We start from the raw sequence: 22,879 nt of genomic DNA, 5'->3' as shown, positions 1-22,879 counted from the left end.
TCCACAAAGTGATGAGCTTATCAGCAGGAATCACTTGATGCTGCATCTGTAGCAGTTTTACCCAGAAGGCTCTGGGCTGGTCTCTGCCAGAAGACTGAGTGGAAAGCGGAATGAACTATCACAGCAAATAATATTTAAGTTCCAAATTAAATGCTTTTTAGTAAATATTTAACACTTATGACAATAAAACTATGAAGTTATTCACACTGTGGTGGATCAGAAACAGAGCTACTCATGGTTAGTGAGAATGTCTCCAATTCACGTTTGGATTGGGTGTGGGAGCGTCTCTGTGTGGAGTTTGCATGTTCTCCTTGTGCGTGTTTCCTCCCATATTGCAAAAACTTGTGGTTGAGGTTGAATGATGACTTCAGCTGACTCCAATGATTGCTAGGTGGATGGAAGTCATTGCAATGTTTCTTTTTTAATTTAGATCTGATTCTAGTTTTCCCCACTAGAAACAGAAACTTCCAAGATCGCCAGCGTTCACGTGGCAGCGCTGGGCGACTGCATCGGCGAGACGGGCAGCGTGAAGCCGCGATGCGTGCTGTGAAACGAAAAACAGACACGTGAAGATGAGATTTCCCCCTCACGGCTCAACGGCATGGAATGACTTCACGGTCGCTCGGCGAGAGTCGGGATCCGCTTCATGCGCTACATAAACGTTGCGTAAAGCCGGCGAGGCGGTGAACGCAGGTGCTGATTAAGTGACACGATAGTCACAATATCAGACAGTAAACACGCTGACATATGGCAAGTTTTACTACACCAGCTTTCCAGACACTATTCCAGGAGATATGGATGGATTTTATGCGCTACAGGTTTAATGGAGTGCTTTTACAAGCTCGGGTCCAGGCTCATTGATAGCAGTGTAATGAAAGCACACAGTAGAAGGGATGAAGGTGGAAGGTAAACATTCACTGGAAACCAGAGGAAGATGTTTTTTTGTTTTTTTTTTACAGTCATTAATAAATCATTGAAAACCAAATCAGTGAGACATTCTGAACGTCAACGATGTTTGCTGACGCATCTGTAAGGCTCTCTGTTTTTTGGTGTCACTTAGGTCTTTCAGCATCTGTCAACATGGACTTGAAGATTAAAACAGACTGTGCCACGGCTGCTTCCATCGCATTATGTTCTCTCTGCTGTGTTCACACCCACAAACTCTTATTACCGCTCCGAAGGCGTGAATGAAAAGGTGGCAGAGTCTGCGGAAAAGCCCATCTGATGCGACTGGCAATCTGATCAGACTGTCCTCCTTTCAGTTCAAACTGTTCCTCCATTTCCAAAAAGGTGAGTTTCGAGGTTTTGTACCAATAATGATTTTTCATCTCTCGATGTCAGTTCCAGTTCCTGGGCAGGTTCTCCAGTATCCTGCGCCGGTGTGAAGGGTTTGTAACTCCTGCAGCACAGAGGCCCTCCTCAGTTATGCCACTGTGGATGAAGAACAGAGTTTGATTAAGTTTGATTAAAAATCCAGACATAGTTGAAACATTTCTTCTCAATGAAAACTTTGCAATGTGATATTTTTGCCAATGCATTGGTGAAAACTTCTCCATCTAGATATATAAAAAAAAGTCTAGTGCACTGAAGTGTAACTGAAAAATGACAAAGTTCTAACTTTCAAGAGGGAAAAGCATGTCAGGACACTGTCACAGTGGAAACTGGATTAGAGCTACTTATTTACGTTGTACAGTTTCATTGTAATGAACATCACAGCCCTTCTTCTGAAACTTACACATCTTTAATGTAAAATATGCGGTAAGCTTTTTAAATTGTTTCGTTGTAACAACTTTGAGAATGTGAGTTGAAAAATCTGTCAACTCTTTACCAGTGCTAAACAAAACAATGCTGTTGTATTGAGTAAAAATTAAATTTAGCAACCAGATAATCCCATATATTCCCAGTCTGGAATCATCCACACGATGCTTGCCCCCACAGAGTTTGTGTTATCAGGGACAAACTCCAGAATTTAGGCCTAGAGAAGAAATAGTGGCCTGCCAGCCGTCTTGACCTCAACCCCACTTCACACTCAGAGATCAGCAAGTCAACTGTCACACTGTTCACGCTGTGTGAGCAACACAACCACACAACACAACCACGAACAGGCTCACAGCAGCGTGTGACCGACAAGGTGTCGGGTTGTTGTGGCAGTGCATGGCTCATCCACACTCTGCTGACGCTCCTGTTTGGGCAAGGAATAAATTTGTCTTGTTTCTTCAGACATCAAGGGTCTCATTCGTTAAAAAAAAAACAAAAAAAAAACAAAAAAAACCCCAAAAACACACAAAAAAAGAGTAAAGCAAAGAAACGAGTTTTTCTATTGATTCACCCCACAAACTCAGTTCTCTTGCTTATATAACAAATGCATGTTGCTTACAAGAAACTGGCTGTCCAATAGCATAAGAAGCATTACCAAGAATCACTGTTAAAAGAAAGAAACAATCCTCCGAAGACAAATGACCCCAACAGACAAGAATGAATGTCACATGCACAGCAGTACAGTAATAAGATCAGATTTACTGCAACTGCCTTGTGTTTCCCATGTTTTCAACACAAGTTTTTACCAATGGCAGCGAAAAGAGAACGATTCGTCTGGGAGGTCTGCTTCACTCCCACCACTTCCAATTTTTTTCGGCTTCAAGAGCTGCTGACTGAGAAAATCAGCAGTTAGGTGGAAAGTCGGGGTCAGCTGATTTCAACAGAGCATATGGGTTACTTTTGATGAATTACAAAAAAAAAAAAAGAAGTATTTCTTCAAAACTTATTTTGGTTTCCGTGGAAACCAGCTAACATGATATATGCCATATTTTGACTTGTGCGGCTGGGAGCGGTCTGATCTGTTAATCTTCTCAGAAGTATAATGAGAAGAGTTTTTAAAGTTCCAACAAACTACATTTAAGACTGGTAAGGAGAACTATTTTGCCTTTTAGACTTTGGCTAATTAATATATATATACAGTATATATATATATATATATATATATATATATATATATATATATATATATATATATATATATATATATATATATATACAGTATATATATATATACAGTATATATATATATACAGTATATATATATGTATACAGTATGTATATATATATATATATATATATATATATATATGTATATATGTATAAAAAAAAATTCCTGAAAAAGCTATGAGGGGAGTTTTTCATCTGTTTAACCAAAATGAACCCACAACAAGCCAATGCCCATATATTGTGTTTAGAAAGGGACACCTTCACTCCAAACACAGTTAATAAAATTTGATTTCCTGCTGTGATATGCATCTTTGCCAATATCATGAGACTTTTGATATTTTCTATATTGCAAAAAAATGTCAAAAAAGGGCAATTCCACAGAAGTGCTGTTGTTATGCAACCGCTACTGAGCTACAGCCATACATGCTGTTTAGAGAGGGACACCTGTACTACAAATGTGGTTGATAAAATTTGAATTCCTCCTGTGATCAGAGCCAATGTCAACATAGCGGCATTTTTAATATTATTTATAGTTATTTCTATATTTTGAAAGGGATTCCTCTCATGGTCCCATGATTAATAAATTGTAAGTGTTTCACATAATTGGTGCATTTGATAAAGAAAATTGGCATTCCTTTTTTTTTTTTTTTTTTTTTTTTCAAAAGACCAATCTATAGTAATTTGTGGTTGTTTGTGGGAGTTAAACTAAATAAAATTGACCAAAATAGTGGTTGCTGGTCACGTTATATAGGTTGTTCACTTGTCCAGGTGATACTTGAGAAGAAAGACGTTTATACAGGTCAGTGGAGGCATAAAAAGGCACGGTCGTTCATCAGAGGCCCAGGCTGCTCTCGCAGGAACCGGCTACCAAACCACAAACTGCCGCTCTTTCTGTCTCTCCTCTAGTTGAAAGTCCCAGGAAATTTTACCTATTTCGTCGCAATTTAAAGTGTTTGTGGTAATATTTTTTATCGACAGTAAATCACAGAGTCGGGCGCTATCCTGACAGTTATGCTCTGTTCTGAGACTGATTTCCATTATTTTGCAGGAATGAAATTTTCAGTCAATTTTCATCAAAAAAAAAGTCTTATTATTGACATGAGGTGCTCAGGACAATATTTGGTAACACTTTACTTTAAGCAACTGGTATAACACATTATAAGTAGTTATAAACACTCATACATGATCACAGTGCTTTATAACTCACTATACAGCACTATACAGCTTAGGGTTAGGGTTAGGTCCTGGCACTGTGATCATCTATGAATGTTTATAACTATAGCTACATGTGTTATAATGGCATTATAATGCTTTATAAATTATTTATAATGTGTTATACAGGGGGGCTTCAAATACAGTGTTACCCAATATTTTTCATCAGAAGAAGCATAGTTATAAACATGTAAATAAAACTGTGTCCCACTATGTATACTTTATCTTTGCCACTTCCCAAAATGGGCTGATTTTTCAAAATGTTTGCTGTGTCAAGCTAGTGTCAGAAGCCTAAATATACAGCTGTTGTTATCATGACAACCACTTTATTATATGCCAAAATATTTCCTCTGAGTTTTCACTTGGGTAAATGCTGTCCACGCAAAATTCTGTTAAAATCTGAGAGATATCACTATCCACGTTTTGGGCCCTCAGAGCTGATTTTCTTGGTCAGCAGCTCTTAAATATAGGAGTTCAGCTCAATGTGAAGCTAAAACTGCAAACAACAAGTGCAGTGAGTGTTGTGGATTTACCACTGATGAACTGAAGAGATCAGAGTGGTCAAATAGGTGTTAGAGCTGATGTTCAGTTTTTATCATGCATTGGGCATTCTGTGTGTTTGTGTGTGTGTGTGCATGTGCGTGCATGTGCGTGAAAGTGCCGGCTGCCTTCAGCCTCGGTGTTGTGGGAACGAGATAACAAAGAAATGTTTGATATGTTATTGTACCAAAACAGCTTGGCCACTGTTTCACTCACACACAGTACTTCACACAGAAATGTACTGAGAGATAGAAGCACGACATCCTGAACATGGGGACAGTCAGTAGTGGAAAAGACTTGTGGTTTTGTTGCTTTTAGCATTGCAAATAAAACAGTGTTAAAGATTAAGCTTGCTTTTAATTTCCTAAATGTGACCAGAATATCTCAGTGATGACGTCAATGGAAAATACTTTTATAACACTGCATGTTGTTTTTTCTTAAGTCTCTGAAATACGTAATGTTTTTTCTCCTTACCTCTTTTACCTGTTTGATGTTCATCAAACAAACATCTTAGTCCAGAAATAGGACTAACTTTATATGCATTTGTTGAACCAGTGATTTCAGATTCAGATTTGCCATTTTTTTTCAACTCCAGCAGTGACAGTATTCACATTATCAATCTTGTTATATGAAATGAGGGGAACCAGTATTGGGAGTATTTCTTTTGAATTTCAATCTACCTGAAATAATCCAGATCATCCCAGCCGTTGAGGCGAAGCCCCAGGGTGTATTTCTGAAGCCCGAGAGAGCTGAGGAGTTCTCGCACTGTCTCCGGTGCGCCTTGCAGGACTGACACCTGTATTGAAGCAAATAAAAAGTCAAGTTTTACAAAGAATGACTAGAAATGTCTCTTAAAAAGCAATCAGTGAGGGCAGGCTCATACCTCTTTCTCCCACCTGTAGCCTCTATCTCCATGCACAGAGGGGCCGTTTCTGTAACCGGGCCTCTGGCTGGTTATGGACGGGCCCCTCGTCTCTGTGGGGAAGAAGTCCACTTCGCTGAGCGATTTTGCAATCTGCAAGGCAGTGAGCGAGTTGTCTCCTGTGGGCGGCGGGGGCTGCTGATCCACTAACCAGGGAACAGAGGCCTGACAGTGTGCTGCGTGAGTGGGGGTGTAAGGGAACGCTGACGGCGCCTTGGTGGTTTTTACAGGATTGGTCCTTTCTGGATGAAGCTGGTGTTGATTCCTTCTGCATTTCTCTCGGATTATTGCCGAATGATTCATGTACAGGTTCCTTACGTTGCTTTCCGGCTGTATGGCATCCAGAACAGTATTTTTACCTTGGAATTTATCTCTGGGCTTCGCAGTCTGTTCCTGATAATGTGAGATGACTTTACTAGAGGGCGGAGGTATGGGAGACGGCTTCTTCGCCGGAAAAAGCTGATAGGAGGAGCTGTTTTGTCCTGTCTGAAGGTCGTTGCTCGGTGTGCACTGCGGCAAGATGGCCGGAATTTCAATTTCTGTGAAGTCAGATCGGCGACAGGGTCTTCTGTCGAATCCCGGTCTTGCGGAGGAGACTTTGGGGAGCTGCAGGGCCTCGTTACCAGACCAGACCACCTGGGGGTCCCTTCGCTGGGGGAGAGCCTCCTCCACCTGGCGCGGCACAGACACGCCTTCAAAGATGAAGTAGGCGGGGTTGGTGTAGCTGCTCGTAGTTAGTTTGAGAGGGACCACAGTGGACCTGCAGGGAATAGCCGAGTTTTATCAAATTCTCAGTCACTTCAGGACTCACCGGGACACACTGTTCAGACTAGAAGGGACACTTCTGACAGTCTGCACTGATGATACATATAACTTTAATCTGCCACTTGTACATTAGCTCTTCATGAGGAGTGAAATGCGTTTCTGAGGTGCAGTACCTGACTAATGTAATGTGATTTTCGCAAACACAAATGTGAAAAGGTAAAGTCAAGTGGCATCAAGCACATTGATATAATAACAGCCCAAACTCCTGTGAAGTTAGAGTCAGCTGATTGTCAGCTTGGTTCCACTTTCGTTTGGCTCTTTGTGTCTCAACATCAAACCACCGTTAAGCACACATCTTCTACATCTGTTTCATTCTAAAAGGCAGACAGAAATCTGCAGTCTATCCCATCCAACGCTGGGGAAGGGAGGTTCTTACCTGTTGACTGGCACCCGCGTCACTGCGGGAGACACGCTTCCTCTGCCGGGACCTTTGTCGTCCTTCTCTAAATGGAACCACTCTGAAGAAGTCAAAGCACAGAAAATGAACAACCTACTTCTAAATGACCAAAGAAGTCTACAAAGTTTCTGTGGTGCATTTACTGTAGGTCAAAGGCTGGCAATGGCAATCACACAGCATGGAGGTGTACGTATGTGTGTGTGTGTCGTTCCTGACCTGCTCGTTTAATACCCATCAGTCCTGTTTCAGTGTCTCAGGATGCATCTGGTCAGGATCAGTCAGTCAGAAGCCAAAAGAGGAAGCGGTCGATAGATACCAGCAAGTGTAAAGCCAAGCCAGGGGTCATTGAGGAACCAAATAGAGGAAGCAATGTGAGACTCACAGGAGAGTGAAAGAATGCAGTAACAGTGGAGATGAAAGTTTAGTGGGAAGTGACAGTGCGAGCAGCGCAGAGATTCAGAAACGACCTGGTTGGGCTCACCCACCATAGATCTTCTCCCGGGTTCCTCTCTTGTCTTTGGGCACGTGGATCCGAACCCGCCCTCGTATGGAGCCCATCTCCTCTCCTCGGTGACTCAGGAACGTCTCAAACTGTTCTGATGCACCAGTGAGAGAGCGGAGAGCCACACAGCATTCACCTAGAATAAGGATGATCACATTATTGTAACACTCCACAAAGTAACATCTACTCAGCCTACAATGTTTCATTTGGTGTCTTCTTATAGTTAATGCCAGCTCAGGCACTTCAAAAATAAAACGATCGCCACAGGTTTTTGTATGAACATGTGCTTCACTGTACATGCACATTCACAAAAAAAGAGAATTGTTTGGTTTGCATTTTGCAAATATCTTCTCTCAATCTGCCAGATTCAAATGAACAAAATGCAACAATCTCTCCTGTTTCATCTAATTACAGTTTTTGCATGATAGAAATGAGTCACGTAACCAACCGTATGATTCGAATCCATCACAAGACTTGACAGACAGCAGCAGGTGTTGGTCCTGAAGATACTCCATGTGCGACATGATTGGGAGGAGCTAAGACCAAGAGAAACGATGAGTTACCAAAAAAAAAAGATTTAAAAAACAGATAACACCCAGCATCAATGTCTCAGCTGCACTGAGCTGCTGACCTTTGGCAGATGTTTGAAGGACCAGCCCAGTTTGAGAAACCCTGGAACATCACAGCCCTGTGCGTCATTCTCGCTGGAGCGTCGCGTCTCTGCTCAGAAAAGATATGAAAGAATCTCGGCTCTTGTGCTGCACAATGCTGCATGAAAATGTCTTTTTTGTTGTGATACCATACCTTCAAGGCACGAGGAATGAAATTCAATGAAGAACTTTGCTTTGCTCGCAGTCTTCACAATAGCTTCAATGCCTTCGAGCTCAATCCAGGCTCTCTCAATGCCAGAATTTGGATCTATTTAAATTGAAGAGACAATGATGTTTACAGAATGGATTCGGGCAGGTTTCACATGTTTGTGCTCGAAGGGGAAACACAATGGCTTCACCTGCTTTGGAGCTGGATTGAGACATCACGCCCACTTGGAAGGTAGCGAAAACAGGCGAGTGATCACTTGTGAAGATGTCATCTGTGCAACCTGGTACAACAACAATCATTTAATATTGTAAAAGCAACTCTAAATATCCCATATCGGCTATTCCTTATATTCATGAGTCAGTTACACTAAGGCACATTTTTAGTAATCGTTCAACATTACTATTGAAACTTTACAGGGCCAAAAGAAAGAAAAGTTGGTTTGGTTGTTGACTGAAGTTAGTCACATACAGAAGTCATGGTTAAAACAGAGGAAATGACCTTGTTTTTTTGTTTTTTTTAATTAACCACAGGCCAGGGTGTTGGGGTTTACTGTTCTCCGGGTTGCTCTTAAAACCAGTGATACCACTGAAAGCAGAGTCATCTAGGTTGGGAGGCTTGCCAATGGTCTGAATTTACTGCTGTTATATATTTAGTTTAGGCATAATTATTATACTTGCTTATAGACTGTTTGCATTACTGTCACTGCATTAGGTTTAAAAATTTAGAAATTGAAGAAATTCGTCAGACTGTCCATGGGGTTGGTGGGTTCATTTTTTCAGGTTTTATTTTTCTGTGGGGAGAGTGAGACTCCATCATGCTGGCAGGCGTTGATGAGTTCAGTCGATGAGTTGTGCAAACTGTAGTGCAGGATGGGAGTTAGTACTTTCACTTCACAAAGAATGAACTCTGGTTTGATTCCAGGTCAAAGATTTCCTGTGTGGAGCTTGCTTGTTCTCTCTGTGCCACATTAAGTCGGCTCCTGAAATCCAAAGACCCGCTTGTCGAATGTTTTAAAATGAGAATGTATTTGCCCTCTGCTGTCTGGTGAGTGCTCTGGTTCCCTGTAACTCTAATGTTAGATGGATGATCGCAGTGTATATTTGGCACACATCTTCTCAACATTGCTAAGCCTTCATTGGTTTTACCTCTGCTCCACTTCCTGTCCTTTAATGACCGCTCTCCCTTTCAAACTTGTTTCATAGAAGTGGGAGGTTGATGTTGGTGGGGGAGCTTGAGTGTTTGAATAAACAGTGCAACGCAAATAGAGTTCCACTGAGCATTTAAAAGCATCAAATCTTACCATATGCAGTGCAGATGATGTGTGTCTCAGGGTAAGACTTCCACAGGATCCTGTCACACCAGGAGGGAACATTGACTCGCACCTACAGACACAGAATTCATCAGCAATGCAAGTCTGCTTCCTAATATGCAGTACCTCCGCATGCACACACACACATATATATTGTGTGCTGAAGTGTGCCATCATTCCTCTTATGCCAGACATTCCTGCTTTAGACTCAAGGTTAATTTGTGACCTTCTATTTTTAGTGGCGAGGCCTGCAGCTGTCGCAATCCCGACAGACGCCGTCAATAGGATTCTGTTACAAATGAATGATCCCATAAGAGGTGCATGCATAGGAAAGTCCCTGGATATTTTCTATGTAGTTTTACTACATGTAGCAGCACAGCATCTATATATTGTTGTGCATTTAAACTGACTGTGAAACATGAGGCCACAAGCCGAAACAGACTCACTTGAATATGCAAATTTGCACACAGGGTGACATTTAAAAATGTAGAAACTGCAGAGGGGAAATTATTGGAGTTTTTACTGGAATTAAAAAATATCTGCAGTTTCTAATTTTCCTTATGTACAACTGTTTCAGTCATAATGTAACACAGAGACGCAGACCGGCACGGCAGATGGCAGCAATGTTTGCAGCAATGCATGAGATTCAACAGTGAAAGCTCGCAACCTTGGTTCCCGCAAAATCGCATCAACATCAAAACCATCGCATGACGGGAAATGCGGATATAGAAACAAGCTAAATGCTGCAGCAGGACTGAGTTTTGAGATGCTTTAGAAATGGTTCGAGGAGAAATACAGTCAGAGTTTTAGAGATTATTCAAAAAGTGGAATGAATGCTTTATCTATTAACATTTTCCAACAAAAGGAAAACCGGGGAGCTGGATTATATTTGTAGAGTTATTTTACTGATCTGGTATGAGAATAAATTTGGCTAAATATGACCTGAATTTGACTCTTGAACATCAAATCTTCTAGTGGAAAGTGATGGAAGATACCATTTATAATAATCACGGTTGTATAAATAAATTTTACGTTAAAATAACAACACATTTTGGACCCTATAGGTAAAATTCCAGGTTGGATTCACAAAATGTAACACGCCATAAGAAAGTAAAGCATTTTATGAGTGTGGACGAAAACCTTGATGAAGTTCAGGAATTTGAACAGCCTCCAATAGCAGCTCTATAGATGCCAGCATTGCTTTCATTGTGTTACCCTGCATCCTCTCTACTGCGCTCTTAACGATCTGTTACAGGGCATTGTCCTGTTTTCCCGGCATGCGCTGGTGGTACAAGAAATGACTCACTCCTGAGGTCTTGTACTTCTGCCACAGGTAGCAGTCTCTGGATCCCCTCTCATAGCGATAAGTGGGTGGAAATGTTATCTTCTCTTCCGCTTAAACGTGATAATACACAGGAGAAAAAAAAGCAGAGAAAAACAAACAAACAAGCAAACAAACAAAAAAAGTTAGATTTGACTATTAAACCACATCTGAATGACAGTGTTTTGCACAGTGCAACGGCAAACCGGAACTCACTGAAATTGAGAAAGGCCTTCCTCTTGTGCCTCTCTCGGGTCAGCTGGTCTGCACACATGAGCTCCTCAAATTCCCTCTTTGACACATGTTTCAGGATGTCCTGTGGAGTGAGGGGGGCCAGAGAGAACCACGAGTGTGAGCGCCTAGGAATTTCTTAAGTAACTATTATCCCGCATACAATATCGTGAAAGTAAAACAATGAGAGGGAAGGTGAAACCCTCCGGCCTGACCTGAACGTCCAGGTCCAGCCTGTAGTTGAGGTCGCCGCACCAGAAGAGATGAGTGAAGCGGAGGCTGATGTCGAACGCACCGAGCTGTTTGTCACCCAGAGAGAGCAACCGGAGGACGTCCACAAAGTTCTGGTTCCTCCTGAACCGCAAACGTGACGCCAAACAGAAAAAACATCTTCAAATAAAGCTGAGAAATGACATTTGAGGACACACACATATTTCTTGCACACACTGCACCTGAGGACTTTGTCACTTCCAGAGGTCAGGTGGCAGTTCACAAACCCAAAAGAAGTGCCATTGAACAGGAAGGAGACCCCTACAGCGCCTTTGTTTCCTGAAACAACAGAAATCAGACTTTAATCTTGAGGTCAATCATACAGGAACACATCAGCGATGATGTTCTCCACTTCCTGTACTTGTGTGTGTGTGTGTGTCTGTCTGTGATGATGAGATAGTGAAGGGCAGTGTACCCAGTGTGTTCCCCAGACCAGTCTTCACACTGGCTGTGTTCACATGGCTGATGCGACTCTCATGCTCCGGCTTGACAAACACAGCCAGCCTCATGTTCCAGAGGGACTGCACTGCCACCTACAGGGCAAATTCAGACATTACAACTGTCGTCGAGCCTTGCACGGAGACATTTATTTTCCTGAAGTTTATCAATCAGGAAAGTAATCAAGTTTTTTTTTTTTTTTTTTACTCAAACTTATTAGATACAACTGACTCAAAGATTGTGCAGGTGTACAGAAGATACGCTTGAACAAGCGTGACATGAAATTTGAGTCAAAATGCTGAGAGGACAAGACTCGCCTGTTTGAAGTCGATCTGAGTGTAGCTGCGGAGAGTTGCTTTGATATGTTCGGTCCACTCTTTCTCCCCCTGAGGGTTTTCCTGGCTTCCTAAGGCGTATATATCATGGGGCAGACAGGAGATGGACTCATCAGGTGTGTGTCCCAAACCACAACTAGTCACCCACGACTGCAGACTTCGAGGAGGAGGGGAGCCACCTGCAAAGACAAGTCAGGATATGAGAATAAGGCCTCTTTTATTTTATTTGAGGAGTAAAAAGCTGTCATCGCATCACCGCTCACCCATATTCCAGGTGCCAACAAACACAGAGACCATGTCAGGTTCACTCCGCTGACAGTGCCGAGTTCTCATTAGCTGGAGGAGGTGACAGAAGGAGTCACATTTCTGCAAGAGATGACAGTAAATCAGGTTTAGGGAAATTACAGACTGCAAGGAAGAGCGGATCTTCTTCTTCTGCCTCACCCGTGCACTCTCAAAGGTCATTTCTCGAGGTGTGTTGTGATGACTGCCGACCACCATGCGAACTTTGGCTGGACTGCTCTGAAACTTGACAATCTGAAGGACTGAAAGGCACAAAATTACATCATGCATAAACAGCAGTGTACACACCTTCTGTCCTGGTGGATTTTAACAAAGTTGTAAGTAGGAGCCTCAAAATCCAAAGAGGGGAAACAGGAGAGGACCCAAGTAAACAGGAAAAGTCAACTCAAACAGTCTGCCAGCTTGTCGAATGTTTACAGCCTTAAAAAGTCTCATTTTATTTGCAAAAATATGGCTTTCCTGAAATTCTACATCAAACACTGTTGTGACTCTAAAAAGATTTGGAATGTGGGAGCTGCATAAGCTCTCTCTTCATAGCTGAAAATCAGATATAACAGTCATTTTAAAGATACTGACAGCTGACAGTTCTGACAGCATTGATTCAGTTTCACCTTTTTGTGCTTGAACCTCTAATCAGCTGATGATCGGCCTGCGTGGGTTCAAATTCAGTTTTTTTTTTTTTTTTAATAAAATTTTCTCCTAATCTTATAATTTAACGAGTGTATTTCTAATTATAAAATTTTTGTAAGAGAAGACAGTGCCAAAGCATCTCAACAGTGTTTTTCTCACTTCTGTCATGTGGCACCCTCTCTATACCAAAGGAGCCGGCCTTCCTGTCAAACAGCAGCACTCCTGTGTCCACATCCACGGAAACAGTCTGCCTGCCGTACCTCACCATCTTCACCTGCACACACAAAGAGATCACAAAGCATTAGAGGTCAACTAATTTTATTGATTATCTCAAAAATAATCTCTGATTAAGATCACAGCTTTGCATGTCGCAAGATGAGGTCTGTCTTTCAACACTGACTCACCTGAAAGGAGTGGACCGGCAGCGGCCTGTCGTTGTTCTTCACAGGCGGTACGCTGGGTGGAGTTGGTTCAGGAGGGGGTGGGTTCGGTTGCACTGCCAGATTGTGATTGGTCACAGCGTCTTGTAACGCTTTTAATACCTTTATGGGGAAAACGTCATTGCAGTGTTACAATTTATACTCAATTTTCCATGACAAGAACAATCTGTGTTTTATTTGTCACAGTGGAAATCCACTTGATCAAACCACTTCTGGTGTTTCCTTTCTTCAGCTCCGTAGAAACACTTCAACTGAACATGAACACACCTTTTTCTCCAGCGAAGACAGGAGGCTGACCAAAGCTGAGATTTTACACAGTAAGGTGTCCATCTCCATCTCTGGACCCTTTTGTCCACAACACAAGACAAAATACACAATAAGTTACCAACAGATTGTTTTCACGGTGTTTCATCACTTCATCATGTTCTTTTTTTTTTTTTTGTATAAAAACAACAACAAAAAATATTACATTGGAAAGCATTTTCATTTCTCTTTAAAATAGTTTCACATTTGTAAGGAACATGTATTTGTGAAATGAGCAGTAAAGTTGAGTGGATTACACTTCTCTTTTGGAGCCAAACAGTTAAACTTCCATCCATCCATCCATCCATTTTCTACCGCTTATCCGGGGCCGGGTCGCGGGGGCAGCAGTCTCAGCAGGGATGCCCAGACTTCCCTGTCCCCAGACACTTCCTCCAGCTCCTCTGGGAGGATCCCGAGGCGTTCCCAGGCCAGCCGAGAGACATAGTCTCTCCAGCGTGTCCTGGGTCTTCCCCGGGGTCTCCTCCCAGTGGGACATGCCCGGAACACCTCCCTAGGGAGGCGTCCAGGAGGCATCCTAAACAGATGTCCGAGCCACCTCAGCTGGTTCCTCTCGATGTGGAGGAGTAGCGGCTCTACTCCGAGCTCCTCCCTGGTGACTGAGCTCCTCACCCTATCTCTAAGGGAGCGCCCAGCCACCCTACGGAGGAAGCTCATTTCGGCCGCTTGTATCCGGGATCTTGTCCTTTCGGTCATGACCCAAAGCTCATGACCATAGGTGAGGGTGGGAACGTAGATTGACCGGTAAATCGAGAGCTTCGCCTTTCGGCTCAGCTCCTTCTTCACCACGACGGACCGATACAACGACCGCATCACTGCAGCCGCTGCACCGATCCGCCTGTCAATCTCACGCTCCATCCGTCCCCCACTCGTGAACAAGACCCCAAGATACTTGAACTCCTCCACTTGGGCTAGGGTCTCTCCACCAACCTGGAGGGGGCAAGCCACCTTCCTCCGGTCGAGGACCATGGCCTCGGATTTGGAGGTGCTAATCCTCATCCCTGCCGCTTCACACTCGGCTGCGAACCGCCCCAGTGCATGCTGTAGGTCCGGGTTCGATGAAGCCAACAGGACAACATCATCTGCAAAAAGCAGAGATGAAATCCTGTGGTTCCCGAACCGGAACCCCTCCGGCCCCTGGCTGCACCTAGAAATTCTGTCCATGAAGATTATGAACAGAACCGGTGACAAAGGGCAGCCCTGCCGGAGTCCAACATGCACCGGGAACAGGTCCGACTTACTACCGGCAATGCGGACCAGACTCCTACTCCGGTCATACAAAGACCGGACGGCCCTTAACAAGGGGCCCCGGACTCCGTATTCCCGGAGCACCCCCCACAAGACACCACGAGGGACACGGTCGAATGCCTTCTCCAAATCCACAAAACACATGTGGACTGGTTGGGCAAACTCCCACGAACCCTCGAGCACCCTATGGAGGGTATAGAGCTGGTCCACTGTTCCACGGCCAGGACGAAAACCGCATTGTTCCTCCTGGATCCGAGGTTCGACTATCGGTCGGATCCTCCTCTCCAGTACCCTGGAATAGACTTTCCCGGGGAGGCTGAGGAGTGTAATCCCCCTATAGTTGGAGCACACCCTCCGGTCCCCCTTTTTAAACAGGGGGACCACCACCCCGGTCTGCCAATCCAGAGGCACCGTCCCCGACAGCCACGCGATGTTGCAGAGACGTGTCAACCAAGACAGTCCCTGCACATCCAGAGACTTAAGGTACTCAGGCCGAATCTCGTCCACCCCCGGTGCCTTGCCACCGAGGAGCTTGCCAACCACCTCAGTGACTTCAGCTTGGGTGATGGACGAGTCCACCTCTGAGACCTCAGCCTCTGCTTCCTCCACGGAAGACGTGGCGACGGGATTGAGTAGGTCCTCGAAGTATTCCTTCCACCGTCCAACAATATCCCCAGTTGAGGTCAGCAGCTCCCCACCTCCACTGTAAACAGTGTTGGCGGAGACCTGCTTTCCCCTCCTGAGGCGCCGGACGGTTTGCCAGAATTTCTTCGAGGCCGACCGATAGTCCTCCTCCATGGCCTCCCCGAACTCCTCCCAGACCCGAGTTTTTGCCTCCACAACTGCTCGGGCTGCAGTTCGCTTGGCCTGCCGGTACCCGTCAGCTGCTTCGGGAGTCCCATGAGCCAGCAAGGCTCGATAGGACTCCTTCTTCAGCTTGACGGCAGCCCTTACTTCCGGTGTCCACCACCGGGTTCGGGGGTTGCCGCCACGACAGGCACCGGAGACCTTACGACCACAGCTCCGAGCAGCTGCTTCGACAATGGAGGTGGAGAACATGGTCCACTCGGACTCAATGTCCCCAGCCTCCCTCGGGACATGAGAGAAGCTCTCCCGGAGGTGGGAGTTGAAAGCCATGCTGACAGAGGGTTCCGCCAGACGTTCCCAGCAGACCCTCACAACACGTTTGGGTCTGCCAAGTCTGTCCAGTTAAACTTTGCTGTGATTATTGACGAAACGATGTGGCTGATGGTTCTCTGTCCAGACAATTATGAAAGTGGCTTCATGCAGCCTGGAAATGAAGTGAATGAATAGTTATATTGCCAAAGTGTTGTTTCTCCAAAATTTCGCTATCTAAACAAAAGTCTATAGCGACAGCAAAAGAACAGTTGCTTTTCTGAGGCAAAGAAGAGTTTTTCAGAGTAGTTTGCTCTGCTGTTCATCCCACAAATGCATGTTACTTGATAAATGTGGCACTGGTTATGAAGTGAAATAACCAGAGTGTCTAATTGTGCATGATCTATTGGCAGGAAGTTTGCTATAAATAATAAATAATCTACCAAATATAAATCTCCTTACTTTTTTGTGTGCATTTTAGACCCAATTTTATAATTTTACTGATTATTACTAAACGCATGCTGAAAGGTGAGTACTTTACCTGTGCCTTGGTGGTTGTTAAAGTGCAGCTGGGATGGTCAAAGACTTTGGCGAGGGTTTCCAGACTTGAGAGAGTCAGATCGATCTCACTGTGGAACAATTGGATGCACAGCTTCATAATCATACACACTGACTCGTATTGATTTGATTTCGCCAAACTAAAATGAAACCCACTGTTTTACACAGAGATATTAGATACCGAAATTATAATGAACAAGAGAAAAGACCAACTTTTCCCTTGTAAGTCGCACAGAAGGAAAAAGACATTTTAACATTAAGAAAGAGATCAGTGGTGAGAAAATCAGCTCATAACTTAAGTTTATCATCAACATCCAGTGAAGAATGACGCTTACCTGTTCAGACCTTGGCAGGCTGCACCGAGAGTACGCTTGAGGTGACAGAGAGTCGTGGCCCCTTTGTGCACATTCTCAATGTCAAGAGGAAGCTCACTGAAGAGGTAGTCATTGAGCAGGCCAATCACCTCACCTGCAGTGCTGCTGACAGACACAACAGACAGAAAAGGATACCAATACTGAAAATGTTCTCTTATAATGACATTGCTGGTGTTTCAGTTTGATTACTGAGCTGTTTTAAAGATTAGGAGTGATGACAGAAGCACTACTGAGAACAGCTTTGCATGAGCTCTAAGTATGGGAAATGATGAAATCCTTTCTTCAATTAAAAAATTTTTTCCGTTAAACTTTCACATTAAATAGTTTTACCTGGATGTGTTCAGGTCTTGCAACTTATCCAGGAATACAGTATGAGGGGCTGGTTTTGCCGGGAGTCCGGTGAAAGGCGTCGTGTTGACGGAGGCTGGAACAGGAGGCGGTTTCTCATCATCTGTGCAAACACACCACAGCGAAGGTTCAGCAGGGGGAAAAAAAAAAAAAACACTGCAACACATATTGCAGCTCTCAGTCGAGGGACTTTAAGTGGTCCTTGTTTCGAGCATATACAGTATGTTCAATGGTGCAGTGCATATAAAGAACAAACATCTCATATAGGTGTGGTAATTCCAGCTGGCGGCCCACCTGAGCTCTCATCTCCCGTGTCTGTATCACGGGGAACGGGGTAGAGCAGAGGGGTGACCAGACCTTTGTGTGGATGCTGGTAGCCCAACACCAAGTCCTCCAGTGTCCGGAAACAATTCACCTGCACCCCCTGTGTCGTCTGTGAGACACACAAACACAGCAGCAGACACATTCACAAACCGAGATTAGATATGATAAAATGTGTCAGACGTCAAGAAAAAAAGCTTGCGTGTGAGCTTCAAACAGAACGGAGTGGGTTGAAACACCGAGGCTTCGGTCAATTCTGCAAAGACTGAAGGAAACCCACTGCTGTCTACGGCCATTGTGGTCATCTGCCCTCTTGAGAAACAGCAGATAAAAACTCTAGAACATATATTCTTCCAAAACATTTTATTCAGTATCTAAAAATACACATCATGTATAACTCATCTGGTTGTGAATAGGTGTCTCTCATGGGACTATTACCCCCACCGGTCCCATAATCAAATTTTTCTTGGTAGCACAAAGCGGAACAGTTTGTTTGCATGAGAGAAAAAGCCACACGCAGATGATGTGCTGTGATAACAAAAAGCCTCCCATAGGGTGTTCAGAAAGCCGCAGCCTACAAGATCAATAACCTAGATCTCCTGGCTGTGTGACAGCACTTCGCTGTCATGATTCACAGTCAGACAGAAGAAATAAAGAAACCATACCCCCGTTAAACTAGTATCTACTAGCACTGATCATTTTTCAAACAGATATTCATTAATTTAAAACACAAAAATCAGGTAAAGCTTCACTAAAAAATCCTGCACAACAAAGAAATGCAAGACACACGCCGAAACCAAGATGGCACACATTAGACCACAACACTGAATGAACTCTTTTCCTGTCGTCTATTTTTAGAAGCTTTTGTTTTCATTTCTCGGTGAAGGAAACCATTTTTTGGCTTAAGCTACCTGTCCTATTTCGCCAGAAACTCTTCAAATAGCATTCCTGTACCACAAGGATCTCTTGAAAAGCAATTAAAAAGAAATGAAAGCGAATGAGAGACAGTGAAAGACAAAATTGGCCCTAAAATACCTCCTCAGCCCTCTTGGAAAAACAAAAAGGCAAGCATGCGACTAGCGAGTTAGTGGAGCAAATCCAGTGAGGGAAAATACGAAGTGGAGGTTTATACTGATGGCAGTGGAAAAACAACTAAAATAGCAACCAAGTTTAAGGTCTTTATTGGAGGAGGAAAGGATTTTTCCAAGCTAAAGGCTTAAAAACAACTTCCAGACAATGAGACTCGTCGTTGAACTTTAATATACAGACACTGTTATGAAAAAAAAAAGGTCTGGTTATTTGTGGTTAATGCAAAAAAATATATATAGTGTATACATATTCCTCTCACTTTCTCTCTTGCTGTGAATGTATGTGTGCGCTTGTGTGATCACAAGCTGTGCATATTTGTGATTTTATAGTCTAATAATTAAGTAGTTGCCCACCCCCTAAGCTCAAACTATCAAAAACAGACATATAACATCTACGGCTTAGAAAGAGAAACATCCAGCAGACTCATTATGCCTAATACAAACAGCCTCTTACACACACATAACAAATAAGCACACCCATTGGTCAATGACCGAGTGTGTGGGTTGAGTAGGAATCTCTGAGACATAAAAAACAATTTCTCCTCTGTGCTGTTGAGCTCACGCAGCAAACACGCAGCCACATGGCGGAGATGCCATTTAAACAACAAAGTTACAGCAGTGCTAATAGAGCTCTTACAGAGAGAAAACACAAACATGCCCCTGTTCTCCCTTCAACAAGCAATAACTAACCATTGTTTCATCCCGCCGGCTTCTGTCTGGGGGTACAGTCTGTGCCAAGGATTCTGACTTCTATTATGGTTTCCTTTGTTCGGCTTATTCTCTTTCAGTCACAGCGTTCAGTGTGGTGTAATGACAGACACTCACCTGAACTGCCAGAAGACCCTCAGTGTCAGGGAGAATACGATAGGTGTGAACATGGCGCTGAAACCTTGGGAGGGACAGAATAACATGTATTAGTGGCACTACAGACGAACACAAAAGCAAGCATCCACGGGGAAAATGGATTTTCATTCAGTGATTTAAAAAGGGCCCCATCTCCGGACTTAAGGATGCTGCAACCGTCCTAACAAGAAGTCATTTGTTTTGCAGGCCGTTATTGATGATAGCCGGGTTTAGTGACACTAGTGTGGAAGACACTCAGATCATCATCTGTGTCCTTTCACAAAAATTGGTTTCATTGAAGGGTGAGCCGCAGTTTTAATCGATCGGCTACTGTGCCGCAGCATGGACAAAGTGTGACTGTTGTTGCAGATCAACCAAGGACAAATAACGACTGTGTAGAAGAGACTGAAACTAAACCAGGGGAGTGAGATACTGAGGAAAAGCTGAAGGGAAAGAGGGAGCCGCTGTGAGCAGCCAGGCTCAGCTTTCAGGAATGTATCTGGCTTGGGCTGATGAGCAGTCAGCGTAGTGCGGTCACTGGAGCTCCCGCCCACTTTCAGGGGCCCCGGGGAAGAAACAGGGGTAAGTGGGGAAACAGGGAGTCATAAGCTTGAGTTTAACTGGCGGAGATGAGCTTTATTTTAACAGGACAGTCTCGTCTACAGAGGGCGTACGTGTGAAATTGGCCCAGCCAGTACGCGCCACTTTTAGCCATAGTAGTTCTTTTGCTGCCTGTTGGCAGATGATGGTGAACGTGATGGATACGACAGGGCGAAGCTGCTGAATCAATTTAGAAAAGAGGACATGAAGCAGAGATGAATTTGTGAATACTTAACCATTCTTTAGGCCAATTTCAAAACATCTCACAAGCTAAGACAATTCTGAACGGTTGCTCATAAGGTGTCACTTTTTAAATTATGGGACAAATAATAAACAGAGAATCAATAATGTATGCAGCACTGCTGGATTTGGAATGCAAAGAAAGTCCCTTGCATTGATCGTCTGTGTTCGATCAGTGTCATCACGAACAAGAGCTGTTCATCAACAGCGACAGGTGCTCCAAAGACGTGTACTGTCTCAACAGTAAACATCTGAATCTGCATTAAAAAAATACATCCTGAAGGTAAATGTGCTGAATCATCCGGTCTACGTGTAGAAGAACATGTGCGTGCATGTTTGTGTGTGTGTGTGTGTGTACTCACAGCAGGCACAATGCATAGGCTCCTGGCACAGACTCACTGTCTCTCACAAGGTAGCTGCCATCCCTTCCTGCCCGTGCCAGCAAGTCCTCGGCGTGCACACGGCTGATATCTCGATGATACCATGCAGCCGTCGCCATGGCGACGAATACTGAGAGGCAGATTCTCAAAGACAGTCCGCATGAGGTGACGAACTTGACCTAGCACGAATTCGCCGCATGCTCGGTGTGACGGACGTGCTCAGGGGACGGCGTCTCGTTGGTGGTCTGTCACTCCAGTCATCAGCGGCGCAGGGCGGTGGGTGATCTAATGTGGCGTCTCAAAATTTCCCATGATCCTTTTCTTCACTGTCAAACAGACAAGCCTATCGGCTCGCACTTCCTGGGTCCTTGGCTGGTTTCTTCTGGGTCGCACATCCTGCAACGATGAAGGAAGAACGAAGAAGCGTCCAGCTGATGGGGAGGTTCGATCACTCCATCTACGGCCTGCTCCTCAGCAGAGGCTCCAGTCCACCTCTCTGCATATACCCTTGTGGAGAGAGACTCAGTTTCAGTTTTTAGTTGGAAGTGGGTGTTGCCCAGGTGGGTGTGTGTTGCTCCAACAAACACATCACAGCAGTGTGAGGAAGGGAAGGAGACGGAGGCAGAGGGGAAGGTACTGAGATGAGCAGAGTCTGAATGGAGCGGCCACCCCTGAGGCGATGACGGTGCCTCTAGCTTAACCACAAACACAAGCCCTCCTCCTGTCCCAAAACAAAAACCCACATGCAAAGAAACAGAAAAGAAGAACCAAGAATGGCAAAACAAGCAAGTCAAGCGGCATCTGAGAAACACAGTCAGCGCTAAAACCAGACAGGCATGCAACAGAAACCAGACTAATTCAAATGATTTCCCAGCTCTGTGGCCATATAAGGGAAAGGAAACACCCTCTAGAAAAGTTCAGCTGATGACTGCAGTTGTTTTTTGCTTCTTCAAAGAGCGGATCCCATTCAAGGCGCGTGTGTTTGGATGGAGGTGACGCCGGGGGTCTTACTTTCACGCTGGATGTTTGTGTGCCGCTGCGCGTCTTGTCAGAGGAGTCCCGTCCGCTCTGGCGTGGTCTCCAGCGGTTCTTCAGAGTGCTGTCAGAGCGGAGGGAGGGGGCAGCGAGGCAGAGGACAACCCCGTCAGAGCAGACAGAGGAAGTGACTCGACATTCCAGATGGCGGACACGGCCAGGAGAATTCTTGTGAGGGGCTCAACTTCACCACCACTGTGTCAAACAGCAGACTACTTCCTTTTTCTCTCTCCCTCTCTATTTTTGTCTTCCCCCCTCTGCCGTGGATCTTTACTCACACAGAAAACAGCTTTTCACTCACAGGGCAGCTTACTCTATCTTTTATGTTAGAAATGTGTTTCTTTCCCTCACATTTTTCACTCTCTGGCAGGCATGTTTACCAATCCTTTTCTTTTTGTCACCCTCCCCTCTCTTTCTCATTTCTTCCCTCTCAGCAAAACAGAGCCTCCATATGGTTATGATCATCCTTAACTTTCTTCGTTTTGCCCTCCTAGAACATCACCCATTATTCAGCCCTCCTACGTCCCTCCCACTCCATTAGCTGGAGCATATAACCCTGTGGGAAGCTGTTTGCTCCCACATTTGCTGTTCTGCCTCTCACTACTCAGCAGAAATGCACCGACCACCGACCGCAGAACCCATAAAACAAATAGACGCAAGTCTATCCCAGTTTGATGCTGCTTCTTGTTAACCCTTCTTCTATAATCACTTCTTCTTCAGACTGATTCAGTCCCCTCTAAGGAACAGCTAAAGGTTTTGTCGTAGGCTTACAACGACTGCTCTTCCTAAAGTGAAATTTGTGTTTTAAGTGCATTATTTAAAATATTTTTTACCATAAATTCAGAATATTGCCCATGACGAAGATGCCGTCCATCCGATCACAGTCACACACAATCTAAGAGCCACTTGATTCTGAGGGAGGAAGCTG

At 44.3% G+C, this 22,879-nt stretch overlaps 1 protein-coding gene across 5 annotated transcripts; it reads right to left on the bottom strand.

Annotated features, from left to right (window-relative positions):
* Window positions 1–881: 881 nt before the first annotated feature.
* Window positions 882–22,117, bottom strand: inppl1b (inositol polyphosphate phosphatase-like 1b). Of its 5 annotated transcripts, none has more exons than XM_030112283.1 (28): window positions 21,928–22,117; window positions 20,899–21,423; window positions 19,679–19,742; window positions 17,739–17,877; window positions 17,427–17,547; window positions 17,058–17,201; window positions 16,706–16,793; window positions 13,747–13,824; window positions 13,444–13,581; window positions 13,199–13,313; window positions 12,551–12,651; window positions 12,370–12,472; window positions 12,089–12,285; window positions 11,749–11,866; window positions 11,516–11,612; window positions 11,279–11,417; window positions 11,049–11,148; window positions 10,818–10,906; window positions 9,503–9,584; window positions 8,393–8,482; window positions 8,188–8,301; window positions 8,015–8,103; window positions 7,832–7,919; window positions 7,367–7,519; window positions 6,861–6,942; window positions 5,621–6,419; window positions 5,418–5,533; window positions 882–1,431 (listed from the first exon to the last, which is right to left on the bottom strand). In XM_030112283.1, exons 2-28 carry the CDS (start codon window positions 21,033–21,035, stop codon window positions 1,338–1,340), a joined length of 3,675 nt encoding a protein of 1,224 aa, XP_029968143.1. In that variant the 5' UTR covers window positions 21,036–21,423; window positions 21,928–22,117; the 3' UTR covers window positions 882–1,337. The 5 variants fall into 5 exon arrangements, with proteins under 5 accessions (XP_029968143.1, XP_029968160.1, XP_029968132.1 ...); XM_030112300.1 differs by lacking the exon at window positions 21,928–22,117 and having other exon boundaries at window positions 17,058–17,118; window positions 17,191–17,201; window positions 20,899–21,648; XM_030112272.1 differs by lacking the exon at window positions 21,928–22,117 and having other exon boundaries at window positions 20,899–21,648.
* Between the last annotated feature and the right edge of the window lie 762 nt (window positions 22,118–22,879).

This window comes from Salarias fasciatus, chromosome 2 (genome assembly GCF_902148845.1).
Source record: "Salarias fasciatus chromosome 2, fSalaFa1.1, whole genome shotgun sequence".
Lineage (NCBI taxonomy): Eukaryota > Metazoa > Chordata > Actinopteri > Blenniiformes > Blenniidae > Salarias > Salarias fasciatus.
Note: the sequence above shows the minus strand (reverse complement) of the source record. Positions and strands in the feature narration are given on the sequence as shown.

Bases quoted from the DNA above. Each gene is read 5' to 3' on its own strand.
- inppl1b (XM_030112283.1), bottom strand. From the start codon at position 21,035: ATGGCGACGGCTGCATGGTATCATCGAGATATCAGCCGTGTGCACGCC. The intron at 16,794-17,057 runs GTAAGCGTCATT...ATTGTTCCACAG, and splicing joins GCCTGCCAAGGTCTGAACAG to TGAGATCGATCTGACTCTCT. The intron at 13,314-13,443 runs GTGAGTCAGTGT...TTGTGTGTGCAG, and splicing joins TGCCGGTCCACTCCTTTCAG to GTGAAGATGGTGAGGTACGG.